The following is a 22,101-nucleotide window of genomic DNA, read 5'->3' as shown; positions in this document are numbered from 1 at the left end:
AGATGTGGTCCAAAGCAGATGGAAGGGCCTTGGGGCTCAGGCAGTTCTACCTGCTCTGCTGTGCCAGCCTCTCTCGTTCTTCTCCTCCAGCCTTCTTACTGTAGCTTACAAGATGAAGTGGAGCATGTAGGTAGTGTCTGAGTCAGAGAATGCAGCCTGTTGACTTGCTGAGAGGTAAACACGTGGGGGATGGGCCCCCAGCTCCAGCAGCCCCCTTTCTTCCCAGCTCCTGCCCCTGCAGGGACCTTTGCCAGGTTTGTGCTGGACATGCATGGGATCCTAGCTCAGAATGGATGGGCTTGGTTTCCTTTGCTCCGCATCGTGGTGCTGAGACCCCCCAACTGTGGTGGTTGTTCTCTGTTTTCAATGCTGTGCCGAGTTCTGTTGAGTGGATACACTGCATGGAGGCAGGTGCAAATCCAGGCCTCTGTGAAGAATGCCTGGGTTGTTTTCAGTTGGAAGCCATTGCAGACAGTGCTCACATGCCTCTAGGTGTGAGTCTGTGAGCATTTCCTCTGAGTCTCTATTCCCAGGGTGGAGCTTTTAGACATGCTTGGCTCCCAGAAGACTCGCCTTCTCATGGCTGCCCTAGCCATATTGCCACCAGCCGCTGAGAGCCATGGTTTTGCTACCTTGCCAGCATTTGGCATTTTCTGCCTTTTCATTTTTACCAGTGCGGTGGGTGTGTAGGATTCTCACAGTGTGCTTTTAGTTTCTCTCTGGCTGATGACTAATAAACTCCAACGACTTCCATTTACTGCCCTCTCATGAAAAACTGCTCCATAATTTCGTTCATTTACACAAACAGGGTCTTCTGACTCTTTTGACTTAAGTAGGAATTCGAGCTCTATGTTGACTATCTATACTTGCATCAACATTTATATCTCTTGTCTATATTTATATCTCTACCTATGTCTATTTCTTATTTGTATCCCTATCTATATACATGCCGATCTATATCTTTATCCACATTCCATGTCCATGGTACTATCTATATCTCTATCCATTTCTATGTGCAAATCCATTTCTGTTTGTAGCTATATATCAGGGTCGCTGTAACCACATCACTACCCATATCCAACTCCATATCCACATCGACATCTGCATACACACAAGTATATACATACATATGTTCCACAGATGGATTCCCCCATGCCTCTGTGTGCAGACATGTTAGTTACTGGTTGAGCAGTGAGCAGATAAAGATTTTAATTCTCATGGCAGTCATATTCTTTTTTCAAACAGACCAATAAATAAATGGAAAGATAATGTTGGATTGGATAACTCCAGGAAGAAATTCAATGATGAGGGAAAAGTGCCAGGGTGGAAGGTGACCTTTTAAATATGTCATAAGAAGGTGACATACAGACTCTTAAGGGGGAGTGGCCCCACACCTGGGTACACATTCCATGCCCAGCCAGGTTAGAGGAGCTGGGGTCCTAAGTGGAGATAGATCATCAGAACCTTGAGGCCCCCAGGACTCCAGCTCTCATTATGATAATCACCCAAACATTGCAGGTTATGGACAGAGTGCCCAGAACTGACCTGGGTTCTAATGGGGGTCCTCCACCTGCAAAGGCAAGCAAAATGCTATGGCCTAGCATCTTGTCCTGTGCATATGAGGGTAGCCCAGGTCACGGTCATCGTAGAATCGGGCTTCCTTACCTTTTGTTCCAACACCCACCGGGTAGTCTCTTACAGACAAGGACTGTTCCAGACCTCATGTACGGCTTCCATTGTCTGGAGCAAGGAGAGAACTATCTCCTCCTCTGTGCCTTGCCTTCCCAACAACCCCAACAGATGTCTATAGACCACATCACACTTCCTCTTCCCAGAGCTAAGCCCAGGAAGGGCAATGATGTCTTGGATCAGGTCCCACAAGCCCTTGCTGCAGGATAGGCTCACATACAGCTTTAAAAGCAGGACATCTGACCGGAGTCAGCCCTTGGCCCACCAGTTTCCCTGGCTCCTTGGGCACTGGGAAGGATGTGGATTGACACATATATGAATGCTGAGGTCAGACTTGTGACAAAGACAGCTTCATCCATGTCTGCCAGAGATGGGGCTAGATGGGCTCCCTCCTCCCGGGACTGGGGAGGACCTGCCCCATTGACCATCTTGGACAATGCTGATGACATTTGTGAGTGAGCACTTTAGGAAGTGACTCTGGGACAGTACTGGGAGACATCAGAGAGCTCCACAGCAACCTCCTCTAGCCTGAGAACTGTCATGTTCAGAGGGGTGGAGGGGAAAACTTGCTTTGGAACAGGTGATAACAGGATTGTTAACTGTGCATGTGGACTTCTTGAGAAATGCCATCGCCTTCTTAGGACCCAGATGTGCTGTAGGGTCAAGGAAAAGGGATAAAGAAGGAGCGGACAGGTACCTACCCAGTGCTACCCCTGTTGGTATTAGAGCAATCTGAAGGGATGGAGTGTCTCCAAGGTCCCAGCACCCGAGGGTCTAGGTGGGTCTGGACACCAGGAATCACCAGCAGGGGCCACTGTGAGCTTTGCATCCTCTAGAACAAGATGCAGAGATGGAGGAGAGGGGGCAGGATGCAAGCTGGTGTAGCCCCCACTGCCCATCTGTGGAGCTGTTCAGGACGTAAGGAACACTATGGACTCCGAGGTCCCCCCCGAGGAGAAAAGTGAGGCTCGGCTCCAGTGCAAGCTGGTACCGAATTAGGGGAGGTAGAGCCCAAGAAGACATCTGTATCTCCAGGCCTTTGTGTCCTCTTAGGAGAGGTCAGTGAAGGGGCCCAGCATTCAGAATCTCAAAGACAGAACTCACTACCCAAGGGGCAGCCTGCTGACTGATGTTTGTGCTGGTGAGAGAGCTGGGGAAAAAGGAGAGGAAGGGAGAGGGCAGGAGAGAAGGGTGATCCTTCAGGCTGCTGCACAGAGAGCAGGAGGCTGGGATGGCAACAGTAGGCATCTTGACTGGACTGGATACAGCCTGGCTCATCAGCATCCATCAGGCACGGTGCTTGCTCGTGTGCTCATGTGGGGTTGTCTCAGCCCCTTGGGGATCCTCTGCTCCTGTCTTACAGGTTCCAGCTGAAAGCATCCCTCAGCTTCTTGGTGTGGCACCAGCTTTGACTCCTAGAACCTGGCCCCATTCTCCCTGCACATCCCAGTACTAGATCCCCAGAGAGGGCTTTTTTGGTTCCAGTCTATCCCTGCCATCTCAACTCTCAGAGCTAGGGCCGTGGTGGGGGGCCATCGCAAGGCAAGGCTCAAGGCGAAGGTGACAGACCACCTTCCCAGTGCTGGGGCTGGAGTGAGATTCACTGCCGCAGGCCATGAGCACTCCTCATTCTGACTCAGATTAGCCTCTGACAACGGCAGCTGCTCCATCCCTGGTGTGTGTTGGGGGAGATGGAAGGACAGAGAATTCAAGGCGCTTCAGACCAGAGCTGTGTGGGGTGAGTGCCTGTCCAGGGGAGGCCGGGGGCACCTGCTGTAGCTCTGTAGTGTTAAGTCACCAGCACGACCCACCCCACGCGGAGCCTCGACCCTAACTCCACTCCCAAATCCAGCACCGTGATCCCTGCCAAGTGGGCACGCCTCACCACGCCCCGCCCCTGTCCCTTGCTAGCTGCCCCTCCCAGGGTCTTGTCCACGAGGTCCGCCAGCCCCACCCTGGCCGGGAGGTGGCTGGGCCCACGGGAGGGAAGTCCCAGGCAGGGCAGGCGCTGGCTCAGCCCCGGACGGGAGTCGGGCTTCCTCACCGCCTGCGGCCGGTAGCCGGAGCAGCAGCCAGGATGTTTCTGGAGCCCCAGGTAGGCTGTGGCAGTGCAGGACGGCAGGATCGCGAAAGGCTAAGGTTTCTGCGCTCCGCAGCTTGGGAAGCCAGGGTCAGATCAGCAGGGCGCTGACCCAGGACAGCTAGGGTAACGCTCTCTCCTGTCCCTTCCCGGACACCTGCCGCCACTTGGGCCTCTCCCAGGGTGTAGCTGCTGCCTTCCTATCCTGTGCTGACTCCAGAGACTCCGGTGCAAAGCGCCACCTGAAAACCTGAGGGGTGGGGGTCAGGAGAAAGCAAAGGCTGTCCAGGATGGGACAGACTTGTGAAGAGCAGTGGCGACCCTGGAATTTTCCCTGCCCTTGGGCTCAGTCAGAACCACTGTTTACTCCGTACGTGCTTGGAGAGGGGGCGGTCTGTGATGGAGTGGTTGATGGTGTGGGAGGTGTGTGCTTGTATGTGCGATGTGTGGGCGGGAGAGAGGACGTGTTTATATATATATGGGAGGTTTAAGTGAGAGCCGTTAAGAGGCAGGTGTGGGGGCAAAGCTGGCCTGTGCCTTCTCAAATGCCATGTGTTTAAAGAGAAGAGTGCCCAGGGTAGGGAAGGCAGAGAATTACCCTAAAATTAGTTCTGAGCCTGAGCCGCAGCTGCACCTCACAGCTGGTTTGTAGAAGCCTCTTTTGAGCCACGATGGTCAGTGAGATTCAGGTGCAGGATGCTGTGTAGTGTCCCAGGGCTCCCTAGCTTGGAGCAGACCTGCCTAGACCAGGCCCAGTGCAGACCTGTGATGTGGAAGAGGAGAGCCGGGGAGCCAGCACTAATGGACTGGAGACGCAGGACCTCTACCACACATTTATTAAGCGCCTGCTGTGTGCTGGCACGTTGATTTTCAGGGAACTAAGCGGGCGGTCACAGCTTATTCCTTAGTCTCATGGAACTCGTCTGGGTTTCAGTAAGTCAGTGGTTCTCAGCCTGTGGGTTGTGACCCCGTAGGGTTGAACGACCCTTTCAGAGGGGTCACACAGCAGATATCCTGCATATCAGATATTTACATTACAACTCATAACAGTAGCAAAATTGCAGGTATGAAGTAGCAATGGAATAATGTTATGGTTGGGGGTCACGACGACGATATGAGGAAGGAACTGAATTCAAAGGTTGCAGCGTTAGGAAGGGTGGGAACCACTGCTCTGGTGATATGGATCAAAGGTGAAGGCAGAGGATCAGCACACACCAGGAGTGCATCAGGAGGGAAGGCTCTGGTAATTTGCAGGGGTGAAACATTGCTCACTGTCAGTGGCTCATGGCACAGATACTGTTTCCTCCGCTGGCATCCATTCTGGGTTGCCTCTGCTCTGCCCCACACTCCTTTTTAAGGAACTGGGTTGATAGGGTCTTATGACAGGGAGCAGATAGGGCCCTGCATTGGCGTCTTAGCTCAATGACACACATCATTCTACTAACTACTAGGGGGTTACATGGCCCCACCCAGTCTCGCCAGGACTGGTGATAACAGACTGCTTGCTTAGGAAAGAGGATGTATGGCATGCCTGTGCCCAGAGAGCTGACTGCCAGTGTGGGGTGCTGTTGGTGCCTTTGGCAGGGTGACTGGGGGAGACCACAGAGCTGTTCTGTGTGTATAAGGACCCTGCTGGACAAGAGCAGGAAAGAGCTAAGTGGAAGGAAAGGGAACACCCAAGAAAGGAGGGCGGGCCTGGATGGGAAGGCCACCTGAGTGTGAGGTTGGGCTTGTGGGAACGCCCCAGACCAGCGTGACAGGCTGTGGCTCCGCGGTCTTCGAGGGGGATACCTATGTCTGGGGCCATTAGGCCATTGTTGGATACTTCATAGGGGCCAAGGACAGAGCTGGCCATGACAGGGCCATCCAGGAAACAGGCCAGGGAACTCAGACTCTAGTAACAGAGACAGTAGAAGATGAGAGAGGTGTGATTCAGTGTGTTTTGATGTTACAACAAGGAGGCTTTGCAGCTGATAGAACTGAGGCATTAGGGGCCGGGCTGGGGTAGAGGGGTCATTAGCTTCAGCAGAGACCATAAACTCTGAAGTCCTGCAAAGATGGTGTGTGTGGGGGGGTATGAGATGTAGCTGGGGGTTGTGTGCAGTCTAGAGTTCACGGATGTCTGAAGGGCTCGCTCCATCTCGGTGCCCCCCCCCAGCAGTGTTTCCTACCCCTATTCTGCTGAGCCAGGTTACCATGACCCCCCTGTTCAAGCCTCTCCATCTTCTATGTGTGCTTCTCATCAGAGGCAGCTGAGGATGACAGCCTCTGGGTGTGGTGGCCCCGGGGTGCCAAGGGCTGGGAGAAAGTGGACACAGCCCTCCTGACAGATGCCCCGTGAGTGCTGGGGCCCAAGACTGTACCACAGCTCCTCCATTGGGTCACAAGCCCAAGACCCGTGAAGACAACAGGTGGGTATGGGAGGGGCAGTCAGGGAGCTGCTTAGGAGAGAGTCATGTCCAAGGGCAAGGCAGCTGGTCCGCCTGTGGAAGCTGTCTGTACTCTGGGCGTCACCCTTTCCAGGAACTGTTGAGGGTGACCAGGGCAGCCTGGGTCTGTCTGAACTGCAGGCTCAGTAATGAGACTCAAGTGTTTATCTCCCTGCCTTCCTCTCCTTCACTCACTGGAGACCCCTGCTGATCCTTGGAAATGCATCGCAAAACCCATCTTCAGGAGACCCTGATCTCCCCCTGAAGTGTGCTTCTGACACCCATGCCTCCCTGGCACCCAGCACTGACCCTCAGTTTTGAGGAGATTTTGTCACTTAGGGAACAAAGCCTCTGTGGCAGACACTGAGATCTAGCCATTCAGTCACTGGCAGCATGGACCTGGAAGCATCGGGTGGGTGTTGGCTGTGTGGGGGATGGAAGAAAAACCCAAGGTCTAGAAACGGTCTAGTCCTATATCCTGCTTTTATATTCAGGGAAACTGAGGCCCAGAGGACTCAAAGCTTGCCTAAAGTTAATCAGAGGGTCAAGAGTCAGAGCTGGCTCCTATTCCAGGGTTCTTCTGTATCAGGTTCTAGGCTGTCTGCATCCCTGAGATCTGTCTGAGGTCCCCAGACAATGGGGGCCCAGAGGCAGACATGGTTAAGGACCCTAGAAAACTCCAAGTGACCCTGGAGTGAGTGATGGGGGAAAGCATGGGGATGTAGGGCTGGGGCGGGAGGAAGAGGACAGAAGTTGGGACTTCTGTAGGCTCTAGGCCGAACTGCCCTACCCCCCCCCCAAGCCCAACCCCCACCCCCACCCCGTGGGACTGGATTCCGGCATTTCCCAAATGTCAGTGTGGCTGCCTGGAATACTGTCCCTGCCTGTGTGTGGGGCCTGCAAGAATGAGTCAGAGGAATCCTGTGATTGAGAAGCTCCAAGGAGTAGGCCTGCCAGTGAGGACTCAGGGAGTCCTCTCAGCTTCTCTCTTCAAGGATGGTTATTGATTGAAGACATCAAACCGTACCAGCAGCCTGGACAGAAAGAGGAGCCCTGTGCCCTCCCTGCCTGCCCACTACATGCCATAGAGGAGGAGACTTCCTCCTTCAGAGGAGGCTTGGAACCCAGCCAGGTGGGCTAGGGTGGTCCCCCCCCCCGGTCTGTGTGTCTGTGTGTCTGTGTGTCCGTGTCCAGGGGTAGTTGAGTTGGTTAACAGTGCAGACCTACTGAGGACAGTGGGTCTCTGAGCCGTGGCTGTGGAACCTGAACAAACTGGGAGGTCTGGGGGAAGACGCACACAGTTAAAGAGACACACACAGTGATGTGTACACAGACAGAGATACACAGATGTAGTGGTATACACACAGAAACACAAGAGAAAAACACAGATACACACACATGAACAGAGATACACAGATGCATGGATACACAGGCACTAGGCATAGAGATACACACACATGCAGACACAAAAACAGAGTGATGCACACACACACAGACACATAAAGAAACACACAGACCCACAAAGGGAGAAACACACATAGATGGATACACAAAGACACATACACAGAGACATACAGCCACAGAAATTCACACAGAGACACAGATACACACACATACATAGATAGATATAAAGATACACACAGATAGACAGATGGTCAGTGAGATTCAGGTGGCAGGATGCTGTGTAGTGTCCCATGGCTCCCTAGCTTGGAGCAGACCTGCCTAGACCAGGCCCAGTGCAGACCTGTGATGTGGAAGAGTAGAGCCGGGGAGCCAGCACTAATGGACTGAAGACGCAGGACCTCTACCGCACATTTATTAAGCGCCTGCTGTGTGCTGGCACGTTGATTTTCAGGGAACTAAGCGGACGGTCACAGCTTATTCCTTAGTCTCATGGAACTCGTCTGGGTTTCAGTAAGTCAGTGGTTCTCAGCCTGTGGGTTGTGACCCCTTAGGGTTGAACGACCCTTTCAGAGGGGTCACACAGCAGATATCCTGCATATCAGATGTTTACATTACAACTCATAACAGTAGCAAAATTGCAGGTATGAAGTAGCACCTATATATATATAAAGAGACACACAAAGTATACAGACAGATAACAGACAGACAGACAGACACATATAAACACACATTACATAGACAGGGATACACAGACAAATAGAAATATACACATAGATACTTAGATATGCACAAAGACACAGAAATATACAAACTGGGACATACAGACAGAGATATATGAACAGACACACAGAGATACACAGACATGGAGAGATACGCATAGACCCACAGATAAGGATATGCAGACACAGTGAAATACACACATACACAGATATACAAAGAGATACATACAGATATAAACAGGGACACAGGGCTATACATGCAGACTCACAGACAAGGACACACAGACACAGAGATACGTAGTCATAGATACACGGAAAGATACACCAGAAGTATGCAGACAGATACAGAGAGACAGACAGCCACAGAGACAGATAAATAGATGCATAGGTACACACAGAGATAAACACAGATGCACATACAAACAAACATAGTTACCCGAAGACAAACCACAACACAGAATCGTGCAAATGTACATACCACCCTCTTCTCACCGTGGCTAGAACACCCAGTGCCTGTCCTACTGTGTGGGGGAAACCTGCACCCAGAGGAACTGGAAATAGGCAAGCCCTTGATGTTTAACAAACATATGCTGGATAACCGATCACTGAACTCGTTTATTATTATTATTATTATTATTATTATTATTATTATTATTATTTTGGTTTTTCGAGACAGGGTTTCTCTGTGTAGCTTTGCGCCTTTCCTGGAACTCACTTGGTAGCCCAGGCTGGCCTCGAACTCACAGAGATCCGCCTGGCTCTGCCTCCCGAGTGCTGGGATTAAAGGCGTGCACCACCACCACCCGGCAATTATTATTATTATTATATTTTGTTTTTGGGTTTTTCAAGACAGGGTTTCTCTATGTAACCCTGGCTATCCTGGATCTCATTCTGTAGCCCAGGCTGGCCTCAAACTCAGAGATCCAGTTGCCTCTGCCTTTGAAGTGCTGGGATTAGAGGTGTGCCCTGCCACCTCCCCCCGACACCCCGGCTTTATTTTGAATAAATTCTTTTTTGTTTTTGTTTTTTGAAACAGGGTTTCTCTGTGTAGCTTTGGTGCCTTTCCTGGAACTCACTCTGTAGACCAGGCTGGCCTCGAACTCACAGAGATCTGCCTGCCTCTGCCTCCTGCATGCTGGGATTAAAGGCATGCGCCACCACCATCCAGCTATTTTGAATAAATTCTTAACTTGACTTTCTAAAATAAGGAAATGAATATTATCTATTCATAAGAAAGAACAACTTCTCTATTTCTAAAGTACCTTCTAATTTTTTTTTTTTTTAAATTGTGTTTCCCAAAAGACATAAAGCAACATTTCCTCATAGCAGTGAGTCTTCCTGATCTGCCTTCTCTGTTCTGAGGACTGCAGTATTTCCTCAAGCCTGCCATCCACTGTGTGGTACACGCAGCTGCTTGTCATCACCCAAGCCTGCACTCACTGGCGATGAACTCACGGAGAATGGATGTGAGTTTCATCACAGCTTTTCTATATCTAACAGAACAATCAACTGCCTTTCCTCTTGAGCGTATTAATGTGTTGACTTACTTTCCTGGAATAAATCCTGCCGGGTCAGACTCTACTGTGTTTTAAAATGTTTAAAATTGCCGAGTTCATTTTATCGATTTGTGCTGTTTCTTGGGGTATTTTCCACCTATATTTATAGGTCCTCCACAATTCCATTCTACAGATGTTGGTCACATCTGGAGGTCTTGGCTATGTTAGCTTCATAGGATGACCAGGAATGCTTTTCTGTATAATTGTGTAGCTGAAGCAGTTTATTTATTTACTTAGCTTTTCTTTCTTCTCTTCCTTCCTTCCTTCCTCCCTCCCTCCCTCCCTCCCTGCCTTCCCCTCCCTCCCTCCTTCCTTCCTTCCTTCCTTCCTCCTCCTTCTCCTTCCTCCTCCTCCTCTTCCTTCTCTCTTTTAGAAAAAGGTCTATCTATTTAGTCCTGGCTGTTCTGGGCTTACAATGTAAACCATGTTGGCCTTGAACTCACAGAGATCCGCCTGCCTCTGCCTCCAGAGTGCTGGGATTAAAGGCTTTCATCACCATGGCTGGCTCCGAGTAGTTTAAATATCATACAGAATTCTCTTATCCTTAAAGGCCTGAAAGAAGTCTCTTTAGAACCCCCAGCCAGGACCCACTTTTGTTCCCCCCTGAGGTTCGGCTTGCCATCAACTTACTAACATGGACAGCGGCTATTGGTCTATTAAAGTTCTAAACATCACTAGTCTCTTTTAGAAAGATTTTTTAGAAATTTTTTAGAAAGATTCCAGTTCAGAGGTTTTCAGATTATTTAAAGTACATAGTGGAGTTTGTGAAAAGCTTCTCCCCCTTCTCTTCCTCCCTCCATCTTCCTTTCCTTTTGTTGATTAGAATTTTCAGGGGGTGGATGAGCTCTCTCCCTGTCCAGGGCCTTGAACATGTTAGGCAAGTACTGGCCACTGATCTGTACTTCCATCCCAGTCCCAGGAAAGTTGGTTTGTTGTTTTTTGTGACTTGAGTCTCACTGTGTGGCCCAGGCTGACCTGGAACTCATTACCCTCCTGCTTCAGCCCCCGCCCCAAGTGTTGGAATTATAGGTGTGGACGGACCCCTGTGCCCCATTGCAAGATTTACCTTTTTAGTTGCGTTCCAAAGAGTTAGCTCTTGGCTTTAAGAAGTTCTGCTTCCTTCAATTAAATCTATTTCTTTACCTTTTGGCTAGTCCATCCCTTGGTTTCCTTTGCCATAATTATGTTTTATTTAGAATTTCTGTGAGGGCTGCCCAACCTGGTTTGTTCTCCCAGGATCTGATCACTCCTTCTTGCTTTCACTTCAGGCTGCCCTACCCTTCCCACGAGTCCCTTCCTGTTGGCCAGGTGAGGGGTGCCTGAGGATGGTAGGCACACTCACAAGTCTTAAACACCCTGTGCATCACCTGTGAGCTGTGAGTCCTAGGTTGATGGTGTCAGCCCTTTGGACATATTTGTTCTTTTTCCTGGAAACCAAGATGTGAGCTGCCCTAGGGAAGGACAGAGGCGGCTGCCACTGGCCCCAGATAAACCCCCAGGGCCTGGGCACACAGGAATGCTGCTGTGTGTGCAGCATGGGAAGACTGGGACCCGTGTTCTGGACGTGTTTCAGAGTCTACAGCCTCTGGACAAGGGCCCAGCAGAGAGGTGGGTGCCCCCCCCCCAGCACCCTTCCCACTCACCGACACACAGAATGCTCCCTGTTCCCAAGCCATATGGGTCTCAGGGATGTGTCTCTGGACATCTGCCAAGATGAAAATTGAAGTGAGTGGAATGATTTGTTTTTAAACACAAAGGAAAAAAAAATCTCTCCTCAGTCTCATTATGTGTCATTTAAAATTGAAAGGACCCCCTGTTCCTTTTCTGTAGATTCAGAATTCACAGGCAGCCCTAGAGGGTGGCTGACAGCTCCCAGAAGCACCGGGCCTACCCCATCCCATCCATCCTTCCGGCCTAGCCTCCCTAGAGCTCTTCCCTCCGACCCAGGCGGCTTATTGCCTCTCTCTTATGTCATCCATGATCCTTGTGCTGGGCTGTGGTCTGGACCAAGCTATCAGTAGTGTGCACAGGGCATCTTCCTGGTGGCTCCAGGCAAGAGTCTAGCCCCCACACTAGGCTCAGACCGGCAGCAGGACGTCCTGTTCCAGCATTCTTCAGAGGACACTGTTTAGGAAAGAGGACCCCATACGGATGGCCCCCCACATCATTTCTCTCCCCTCTTCCATAGCCCCCTGGGAAAACGCCTAGAGAGAGAGAAACCAATTGTTAAGATACCCTGCTTGCCTGTTGTCCACGTCTGTGGCCAGTTTGGCTCCAGAAGTTCAAGTCCTGGAAGCCAAACTTCATGCAAGGGACGCCGTTAAATCCTGCAGGCTCAGCTGAAGAGGAGATGAGGTCCTAGGCCAAGAGCTGCTACTGCTCAAGCCCCGGTTAGTGGGAGGCACGCTTGCAGCCACCAGCCTGCTGGGAAAGGCCAGGGATTCTCGGAAATCCCACCTGCTCCCACCCCACGCCTCTCAAAGCTCAATAATGGGGTAGTTCTTTGTGGACAATGACATTCTGTCCCCCGAGCGGCCACCAGAAGAAGCTGATGGACACAAAGGACAAGCGGGGGAGAGAAAAGGGAGGAAAAAAATCTCTGACGTAGCAGACTCTGTGGTTAGGAGTGTGGAGACGGCAAGAGTCCTCTAGTTAATTCATAGTAAATATGGTAATAGAAAGGATTCCAGGAGGAAAAACGAACCATGTGCCTGCAACAAAGCTTTAATTACCAGGGTTGTGCTCAGGCCTGTGTGGAGAAGGCACTGGGTGCTGCGGCTGGCACTCTGGTTCCCATGGCAGCCGCCTCCTTGTGGGAACCCAGCCTGCTCCCCTGTGCCAGGCCCTGGCCTGTTCTAAGAGCATGTGAAGCAAATGTGACCCTTCTTTTTTAAAAACCAATTAATGACGTTTATTTATTTTTGTGTGCATGTATGAGGCACACGTGCCATGGCATGCACGTGGAGGTCAGACGCCGGCAAGAGTTGGTTCTCTGTTTCCGCTGTGTGGGTCCTGGGGATCAAACTCAGGTCCTTGGGCTTGGCAGAAGTGCCTTTACCTGCTGAGCATCTCACCAGCCCCAAATGCGGCGTTTCTTTATGGCGTTGCGAACATGACTACTTGAAGCTTGGCTTACGTGGGAACCAGTGCCTGGCCCATAGCCCTCCTGCTATCTCATGTCCACTGGGCATGGAGTTCCCACAGCCCAGTCACCGGATTGAGGGCCAGACTTGTTCTCCCAAGAACTCTCTTGCCGTAGCGACCACAGGGGGTCAAAGTGAGAAGGTGACCACTTGAGAGGCCTATGAGCCGAGAAGGAGATGTGTTGTTTCTGTGCTCCTCATACAGACAGGAGCCAAGTGGTCATCCTAGGCCACGGCCGCTCTGAGCCCCCATGCCTGGGACAGGATGTCTAACAGGTCAAGGGATCCCCCTGCCAGGAATCAGAGGCGACCTTTATTCTCTCCATCTGCATCACAGGCCAGCTGGCTGCCTTCCACACAGGGTGTCAAGAGGTGTGGCCAGGGGGAGGGGAGCACCAGCTCTCAGTCTGTGTAGTAGGCAGCCATGTCTGTGTGCTGTCCTTGTCAAAGCAGCCAGGTGCAGTCTGAGCTTCACTGCACTGTCACGTGTCACAAGGGGAGGTGCTGACTCCCAGCGGAATGGGGTGTTTGCCTCCTCCTAGCCAGCTCAGGCCCAGGCTGTGCTTGTAGCTAGACCGTGTGGACCCCAGCAGTTAGGATCAATCAGAGCTCAAGGGGGGGAGGGGCTGGGGAGCTGGCTCAGCAGTTAAGGATTCTTCGAGGGCCTTGCGGAGGACCCGGGCTTGGTTCTCAGCACCCACATGATGGTTCACAACTGTCTGTACGTACCTCCAGTTCCAGGGAGTCCAGTGTCCTCTTCGGACCTCCATGAACACACAGGTGGTGCGCGCACACACACACACACACACACACACACACACACACACACACACACACGCAGGCAGAACATGCATACACTTAAACAGTAAAAGAAAAATAAATCAGAAAATAAGAGAGCTTAAAGGAGACATTTCATCTCAAAGTTAGGTACCCTGATCTGGGGCTGGAGCTTGAAGGAGGGAAGAGAGTATTCAGGGGAAACTGAGTCAGGGAGTCTGTTGGGCTAGGTAGAGCCTGAGGTGAAAACTCTCAGGTAGCTATAGCTTACCAGTAGCTTGTGTAATACCCTGAGAGACGGAGGCATGGGTTCTTCACTCAGGACTTGGGCTAGGCTCCTTCAAGTGGAGATGGGAACTTCAGCCAGTGGGAAATGAGGACGTGCCTATTAAGGGGCAGGGAACTGATGAGAAAGCTGTTAGCACAGGGCAGCAGGAGGTAGCCCCGTGTGGATCGTTTTTCCTCAGCAGAATCCCCAGCTCCTACCCTGCACACATGGGGGGCTCTCTCCGCCAGTCAGATCCCCACTGCCTCTCAATGCAAATGGTACCTCAGATCATGATGGAGTGACCTCTCTGCAACCAGTGCCTCCTTTCCCTAATTCTTCTGGTCCGTGAACCCAGTCAGGGAATAGTAGATGACAAAGAGGGACAGCTGAGATGATGGGGAGGTTCCTGCCTCTGCACTGTCCTGAGGGAACTCTGGCTGGAGAGTAGGTGTGAAGTCATTTGCTTGTTTGGTTTGTTTTTTCGAGACAAGGTTTCTCTGTGTAGCTCTGGACGACCAGGTTGGCTGGAACTCAGAACTGAGATCCACCTGGCTCTGCCTCCTGAGTGCTGGGATTAAAGGTGTGTGCCCCACCCCCGCCCGGCGGCGGCGGCATAAGGCTCATTTTTGCCTCCTGTTGGCAGGAAGGAACTGACACTAAAGATGGGCAGAAGGTGGGGAAGGGTGTGTGCGTGTTGGGCGCTGACTGTCCCAGTGAGTGCCCAGTAGTTTCTAAACCAGGAGACGCGTGGCCCTTAGCCCCTCCCTTCAAGGATGAGTGACAGAGTCTGGGCTCCTTGCCTTACCCAACACACCGAGGCTTTTACTGTGCTTTCACAGTGTCCAGCTCAGATTCCTAGTTCTATTTTGGGGCCACTGTATTCTAGAGAGCGGTGGCCCTGCCAGCAACCTGATGGCAGCCGTCTGGGAGCTGTGACAGAGGCCCAAAGCCTCTGAGGCAAATTCTCTGGCCCACTGAAGGCTTACAGAAAGGTCTGTACTGGCACCAGGCAGCTGCTTGTGTATGCAGTGCGCATTCAAACAAGCCTTTCATTATTGAGCAAGGAGTAAGAGGCTCTAACACCTCCCTCCTTGCCCCAGCCCAGAGCAAATGATTTCTGGGAAGAGCAGTTGGGAGCCATCTTGTCGGGTCGCTGGCAGAGCTGGGCTCGGGTGCCCTCTACCTACGTCCAAGCAGCCAGCATAGCCCCGACGGTGGCCTCTGAACCTGCCCTTTTGGCTTTGTGCCCTTGAGGGTAGGGGCACAGGGCTGGGCCCCAGCTCCATCCTGGAGCATCCCTGCCCAGCCGGCAGAGGAGAGACAGGCAGGATGTGTAATTTTCAGTTGCTAATTGTGATGTCCTGCAGCTTGCTGAGCTAAAAATAGACTCCGGTTTTGTTGAGTAGGTTAAAAAATAGAAGCCTGGTGCTGCTCAGAAAGCAGACCCCCTCCCCAAACTGGCAGAGGCAGGGAGCCGGCGGATGCCTCCCCTACACCTTCTGACAGAACCCTGGGTACTTATGCAAAATGCACCCCCAGGGCCATTTTTGTCCTAGTTTTTCAGAAGTCCTGGTCTCTCTGCCTGGGGACCATGGACGGAACCCTCTGCGAGTCCCCAAGCCTCTAAAACCATGTGCAGACTGCTTCGGGAATGTACCTTTGCCCACGTGTCCATGTGGGCAGAGCGTCAGCCTTCATCCTATCCTTCGTGCTCTTGTTCCTGCTAGGACACTTAGAGGGGATGTTGGAGGGCTGTGGGGGAAGGCAGGCCGGGGCTCTCCTGCACATCGCTGCCAGCTTGAGCATTGAATGCAGGTCCTGGGGATCAGGACTTGGTGTCCTCATCTGAGAAAGGAGCATTCTGTATTACAGGAGAGCCAGGCTTACATGAGTCAAGTTACATTGATGCCTAGCCTGTGGCTTCCTCCAATTTCTAATAACAAACATTTAAAGTTCAGCAAGGTTAGTTGAAAGCTACTTTCGCGTTTTTTTTTTAGAAATGCCTAGAACTGTGGACTCTAGAATCTGGGAAGGGCCCTGGAATTCTGTGCGTGGTAATCCTGCCCGAGACAGTTCTCTCCTTCAGAGTTATAGAGAGGATGCCTGACTCTTGCTTCCCAGATGTGCATGAGACCGTCCCTTCCTTGGGCTATTGTCTTGTTCTCTGCTGGGAAGGGGTTGGCTGTGTCTAAGGCCAGCCTGATAGCCAGCTGACCCTCTGGAACTGTCATTCAAGTTCCCCGCTTAGTGTCTCTGGGACGGAGAGTTACGCTTTAGAGTCACTTTGGGCCAGGTGTACTGGGAAGAGAAATACTGCTGCCCCCTGCCTCTTCTTTGGGTAGGAGCCCACCTGAGAGAGCTGGTGCTGGGAGCAGGTAGCTGGGCTCAGACGTCTGAGGATCTGGACCTGTCCATTGGAACAGGCTTCCCTGTCCCCCTTGGCCCCTGAAGGATGAGGCTCCCGTCCCAGCTGACCATTTGGAACCTCGTTCTGCTCTCCCGTTCCCACCCTGCCTTGCTGTCTAGCGCCTCTGAGGCATCAAGTTAGAGCCTGACAGGAAAATGAGGAGGGCGCATTTCCTGAGAATGTGCCCACAGCGTGGGTCCAGCCACAGGGTGGGGTGCAGGCTCCCCATGAGTGAGGCCCAGCCTGCTCATGGATAGTGCAGCGACTTGACCCTGCAGTCAGCATCTATCCCGGACCTGGGTCCAACGAGGCTGATGGTTGGCAGCCAAGGGCTGAGTCTTTAAGGGGACCACTGCAGGACCAAACCACACCCCAGCATCCCCGCTCCACCTCGCTCTTGTCCTCCCTGGGCACCGTCAGAACAGGAAGCATGAAAGGCACGCAAGAGTGGGAAAGGACAGAACAGTGGCCCCGGCCTGCACAAGTGCAGGCGTGGACGTGGAGACGCCACGCAGCATGCAGAGTGCGCTAAGGCAATGCTGCGGTCCGGATCCTCTCTCCATTGCGGCAGCCGTTCTCAGTCCCAGGACTTCCGGGGGACGGGGCGGGGGGGGGGCAGAGTCTCTTAGCCCGGCCAGCGTTGGTAAGTGGAGGGCAGTATCCTCCAAGCACTGCCTCTCTGTTGTGGAAGAAATGTGACCTGTTGCTTCAAGCCCCTGATGCCCCGCCTTCTCTGCCGTGATGGACTGGGCGCTCCAACTGTGAGTCAAGACAGTCCTTTCTCATTCCAGTCGCTCTTGTCAGACATTTGATCAGAGCGACAGGAAAAGTAGCCGGGACACCACAGTGGCTAGAGCCGGCGCTGTCTGTGCTACCGGACGCATACAGTGGCACTAAACTCCCTGCAGGGACGGGAAGAGGGGGCCTTCTTCATGACCCACCTGCCAAACCTGCCGACCCTCTTGTCCTTCCCCAGGGTGTCTTGCAGCCATAGGCAACTTGCTACATATCTTACTCTCTCGACTCTGTCAGATCCCCAGAGCCTCTCAGCCCTGGCTGCCTGCCGCCGCCGCTGTTGTGTGGTGCTGAGGCCAAACTCCAGCACATGCCTGCTGGAGGCTCTCCACATCCAGGGCCATTATCGTTTTCTGTTCCGCAGTCCACCCGGCTCACATCTCCACGCTCTTGTTCTGAGCCGCCCCGCCATGCATCCCCCTACGACATTTCCTACAGTCAGGTGTCCATGTTGCAGTCAGCAGCTGTGGTCCCGAGGCTTACAAAGACGGAACGGTTGCTCCTGTCAACAGCTGGAGGGGAGCTGGCTCTTGGCTAGGTGTGGGGCTCCTCACCCCTCCCTCCTGACACTCTGGAGCTGTCAACATGAGCGTGCTCTGGAAGTTGGAGGGGCACAGAAGCAGAACAATGACTTCTCTCCTCTGGGCCCAGATTCCCCAGAGATCAAAGCTGAAACGGAAGCCTGTGTGTGAACTTCATTGGGGTGTGTGTGTGTGTGTGTGTGTGGTCCCAGGGGAACAGCAGGCTGAGGGCATAGATAGGAGGATGTGTTTGCACACCACACGGTGTCTCTGGCAGAGCTCTGTGAAGTGTTTGACTAGCTGGAGTGAGGGGCTGGAATTTTCTTACCGGTCTCTGTGTCCCCCAGATCCACATGTGCACACAAGGTGTGAAAGTTGCCGGGTGTCACCTGTCACAGTCCCAGAGCCTGGGGTCTGCGTGTGTCACGCCACAGCAAGAGCTTTGGTGTGTGCTGGTGACTCTGTAGGTCAGAGACCACGGTCAGAATCAGGGACCACCGCGGAACCATTTGGCAGGGGTACGTCACAGGTCACATGGCCATATCTGGTACTGCTCCAGGAATGCACACATATTAGCTTTCGTCTTACTTAGCCCTGACACAGCCTTACAGGGAGGAGGGAGGAGAAACCCACCTGGTTATGGCTGAGGGGACGGGCTTAGAGAAGCCTAGAAGCTTTCTCATAGATGGGAGACCAAGCATATTCTTGAATCCACATCCCAAGCTGTCTCCCATGTCCTGGGCCTAGGACCTGCAGCCACGGGAGAGAACGCAGGGAAATGGGGCCCGGATGGTCATGGGTGGAGTGTGGACACATCGTGGGAATACCCCAAGGCAGAGCCATCTGTGCTGGGCCCGGGAGGGACAGCCAGTGCGAGACTGGCAGCAGGATGGGCCACTTCATAATCAGAAACAGAAGATTGCTGAGTGGGCACCGTGGCTGAGCCTCGAGGGAAGGGTAAGACTGTGGTGAGGCACAGTGGCAGGAGATCTCCTACACATGGTCACTCTGGCTGCCTCACCTCTGGCCCGTTGGCCAGCCTGAAACTCATCCATTCAAGTGGCTAGCTAAGGGCTTCCGGGACTCACCTCTGCCAGGCAGCCCTCCGTGCCCGCCCTCACCTTGAAGGTCTCGATAGCTCTGAAGGCAGTGGGTATGGTCTGCTCACCCAACTTCAATTCCTTTCAGGCCAGGAGAACTCCTCACAGGTGGTTCCACAGAGCCGGGGGAAGCCAGGCATGGAAATAGTTTCTCTCCCCTCTGGGCAGGAGAGAACCTTCCAGTAGACTTGCAGCTTGGATCCCTGGGCCTGCCCTCACACCACCTGGCTTGACGTGGGAATTGAGAGGCTTTCAAGGGCTGTCTGAGAGGAGACAGTGAGTCACTTGCTCTGTCTGGCTAGGAGGCGCTTTGCTGAGTTGATTAGGTCTGTAATTAGAAGGTGCTTGTTTTCTTGCTTGAATGGAGAAGGGTGAGGAATGGTGAAACCTATTCCCCATGCGTAAAGGGACTGGAGTGAGGCCCGGGCTAACTTCTTTTGGACTAGGGGCAAAGGTGGGCCTCAGAAGCCAGCCCAGTCCAGGTCTGTCCTAGAGTTCCTTTGGCTGGCCCATGGGCTTCTTGGGCCCTTGGCAATGGCTGCAGCCTCACAGGGGTCTGGGTGCAGTCAGGAACCTTGCAGGGGACGTCCTGATACTCCTCTGTATCTGGAAACCCTCAAGAAATGCCTGTGCCAAGCTTGCCGCCAGATGGTGTGAGACTTGAGCAAGATGGCTTTGAAAAGTCCCTGGGCTGTGCTCGTGTGCAGCCACAGTGGCGGGAACCTCCTTTAGCCAGCCCAAGGCCCTGGAGGCTGGAGTGTTCAGGGGGCAGATTCCCTGACCTTCTGTTTATACGCACGAGAGTCACCCTTGGGTCTTGATCAGAGATGGATTCAGCCCACAGGCCAGGCCTGGAACAAGATCTTGCATTTTAACAAGACCAGGTGCTCTTCTTGCTGCGGGTGGGTGGGGTGGGTGGGTGGGTGGGGCAGACCGTGTTTGACGTTAGAAAGAATGCATGCAGGGTGGGCTGTCTGTGTCGTTGGTGCACATGTGGCCGACAAGTGGCACGAGTCAGTGGCACCTGTGGTGCAGGTGATGGGGACTTAGTGCAGGCACCCTGTAAGGGGCTCTGCGGCTTCCTAGCAGACCTCAGAAGTGTGCTTCCTCTGCCCGGTGGCTCCCGGGGGGCTGAGAACCCCAACTCAGGCCCGTCTCCTCCTGTACTTACTGCTAGCCGCCTCTGCCACGTGGCCCCTTCCACTGGTCTGGGGGGCCTGTAGCTGTGACTTGACCGCTGTGCGAGTGTCCAGGGAAGAGTGGTGTGACAGCGCAGGATAAATGAGCTGATGTGGTGCCACCACCTACTGTCCGTCACTCAACTCCGTGTCTCCTTCCAAGTGCGGGGGTCTCAGCCTTTTGGGAACTGTGGCTGCCCCAGGGACTCCTGCCGGTTCCTCAGACTTCTCTCTTTAAAGGCAGCAAATCTCACTGTCCCCCCGCCCCCGTGACAGCAGAATCACAGTACATGGGGACCCAGGCAGCCCCCGCCCCTGGCTCTGGTTCTCCCACCGGGCTGAATATAGCAGCCTTGCCAAAGGGGTTCAACAGGGGCCATGTGAGTTAGCGGGAAGGTAGAGCTTATGCGTTCCTCATCCCTACCCTCACTGGCACCTCCTGTCCAGAGCCCCTGGGGTGGGGCATGGAGGTGCTCTTGGCCAAGGCTACCATCTGCCAGTCACCTTTGGCCATTCAGAACTGTATGCGTTTGAGGGCCACCCAGTCCTCTGTGGGACCCCGAGGCCCGCAGGGCCACCGCAGGTGACAAGAGCCCGCCAGTATTGTTTGGTTGCACAGATGGTCACTGAGTACCGTGCTGGACCTGCGGAAGGACACAAAAGCCAACGTCCAGCCTCTCCTGGCCTCATGGGTCGGCTGGAGAGGAAAGCAGGGGGGCTTCCTGGAGACGGAGCCCCCAGGCTGCATTGGAGATCTTGGGATTTCTTTACTCACACTCCACCTCAGTTGGCCTCTGTTTTGAAGGCTTTTCTCAAGTCAGGGGTCCACAGACTCGACCCAGGAATGCCTGGTAAACTTACTGGAGCAAAACGTCTGGTGTAGCGGAGCCAGGCTGGGCCAGGCTGGGCCTGAAAATAATGTGCGCCTAATGTGTGAGGTACCCCGGCCATGGGGCCGCTGGCTCCCTAAACTTGAAGGGGTAGGTTCTGGTATGGGCTCCTCTCCCCTGGTCTTGGGGCTTGCTTTGCTTCAGATCCTGCACTCATGCGTGGCCAAAGATTTTTCTTCTTCTTCTTCAAGAATTCCAAGAAATCCTCAGGTTTCTCTGTCAGGTTAGCTGGGGTCACTGTCCACTTCCCACTTCTCCTTGGGAGAGGTCATTGCTGTACAGTGTTGTGTGTGTGTGTGATGGGGGCTGGGTAACCCTCTGTAAAGCTAATGGTTTAATGGAAGTCAAGTAGTCATGGTTATTATCTGCTTTGCACAGTGGGGAAACCAAGGCAAGTGTGGCTCTGCAGAGTCATGTGCTTGCATTGCAGACGCTGCGCCCCGGGTTTGGGCCATGCAAGGGAAAACATGGGGTTCTTTTGCACTGCTTTCTGAACAGGCTTCCTCTCAGCATGAGGACCCTCTGATCAAGGGAGGGCCTTTGGGTCTGGGAGGTGGATGCTGGGCTGGAGGGGAGGCAGCCTCACCTCCAAACTCTGCAGGTGCTCCCCGTGGATTCCACTATGGCTGGTTGATCTGCCACCTCCCTCTGCCCACAGCTGCCAGCACCCTGTGTCCACCTGCCCCCCCACCTCCCACCCCCCGCCAGGGATGAGAGAAGAGGCTAGCACTATGGATAGTGCCATCTAGCGGACCCAGGGAGGATATGCCCTCAGGATCAGGCCTCACATGCACCTCACAGGCAAATACTGCACTGTCCTGATCTCTGTTTGACTGGTGTGCTTATTACTCTTCTATTGCTGTGATAAGACAGTATGGCCAAGGCAACTTATAGAAAAAAAGAGTTTATTTGGGGCTTATAGTTTCAGAGGGTGAGTCCGTGACCACTGTGGTGGGGAGCATGGACGCAGGCAGGCAGGCATGGTGCTGGGGTAGTAGCTGAGAGGTCATCTTGAGACTCAACCACAAGGCAAAGAAAGCCAACTGGGAATGGTGTGGGCTTTTAAAACCTCAAAGCCCACTCCCAGCGATACACTTCCTCGGACAAGACCACTCCTCCTAATCCTCCCCAAACAGTTCCACCAA

At 53.1% G+C, this 22,101-nt stretch overlaps 1 protein-coding gene across 4 annotated transcripts in view; it reads left to right on the top strand.

Moving 5' to 3' along the window:
- Rasgef1a (RasGEF domain family member 1A) overlaps nucleotides 1-22,101 on the top strand; it is an 89,891-nt gene that overhangs the window by 55,116 nt on the left and 12,674 nt on the right. The window contains exon 1 of one of the 4 annotated variants that reach the window (XM_028864064.2): nucleotides 3,403-3,427. The exons of 2 other annotated variants lie outside the window; for them this stretch is intronic. Coding sequence is in view for 1 of the 2 variants with exons in the window: in XM_037204230.1 (XP_037060125.1) it covers nucleotides 3,767-3,784 (18 nt within the window). In the remaining variant the exon portion in view is untranslated. Of the gene's footprint in view, nucleotides 1-3,402; nucleotides 3,428-3,686; nucleotides 3,785-22,101 lie in introns of those variants that run through there. One more of the 4 variants, XM_037204230.1, reaches the window with a different exon arrangement.

Source organism: Peromyscus leucopus, chromosome 3 (assembly GCF_004664715.2).
Source record: "Peromyscus leucopus breed LL Stock chromosome 3, UCI_PerLeu_2.1, whole genome shotgun sequence".
Taxonomy (NCBI): Eukaryota; Metazoa; Chordata; class Mammalia; order Rodentia; family Cricetidae; genus Peromyscus; species Peromyscus leucopus.
This window is presented reverse-complemented; position numbering and strand designations above follow the sequence as displayed.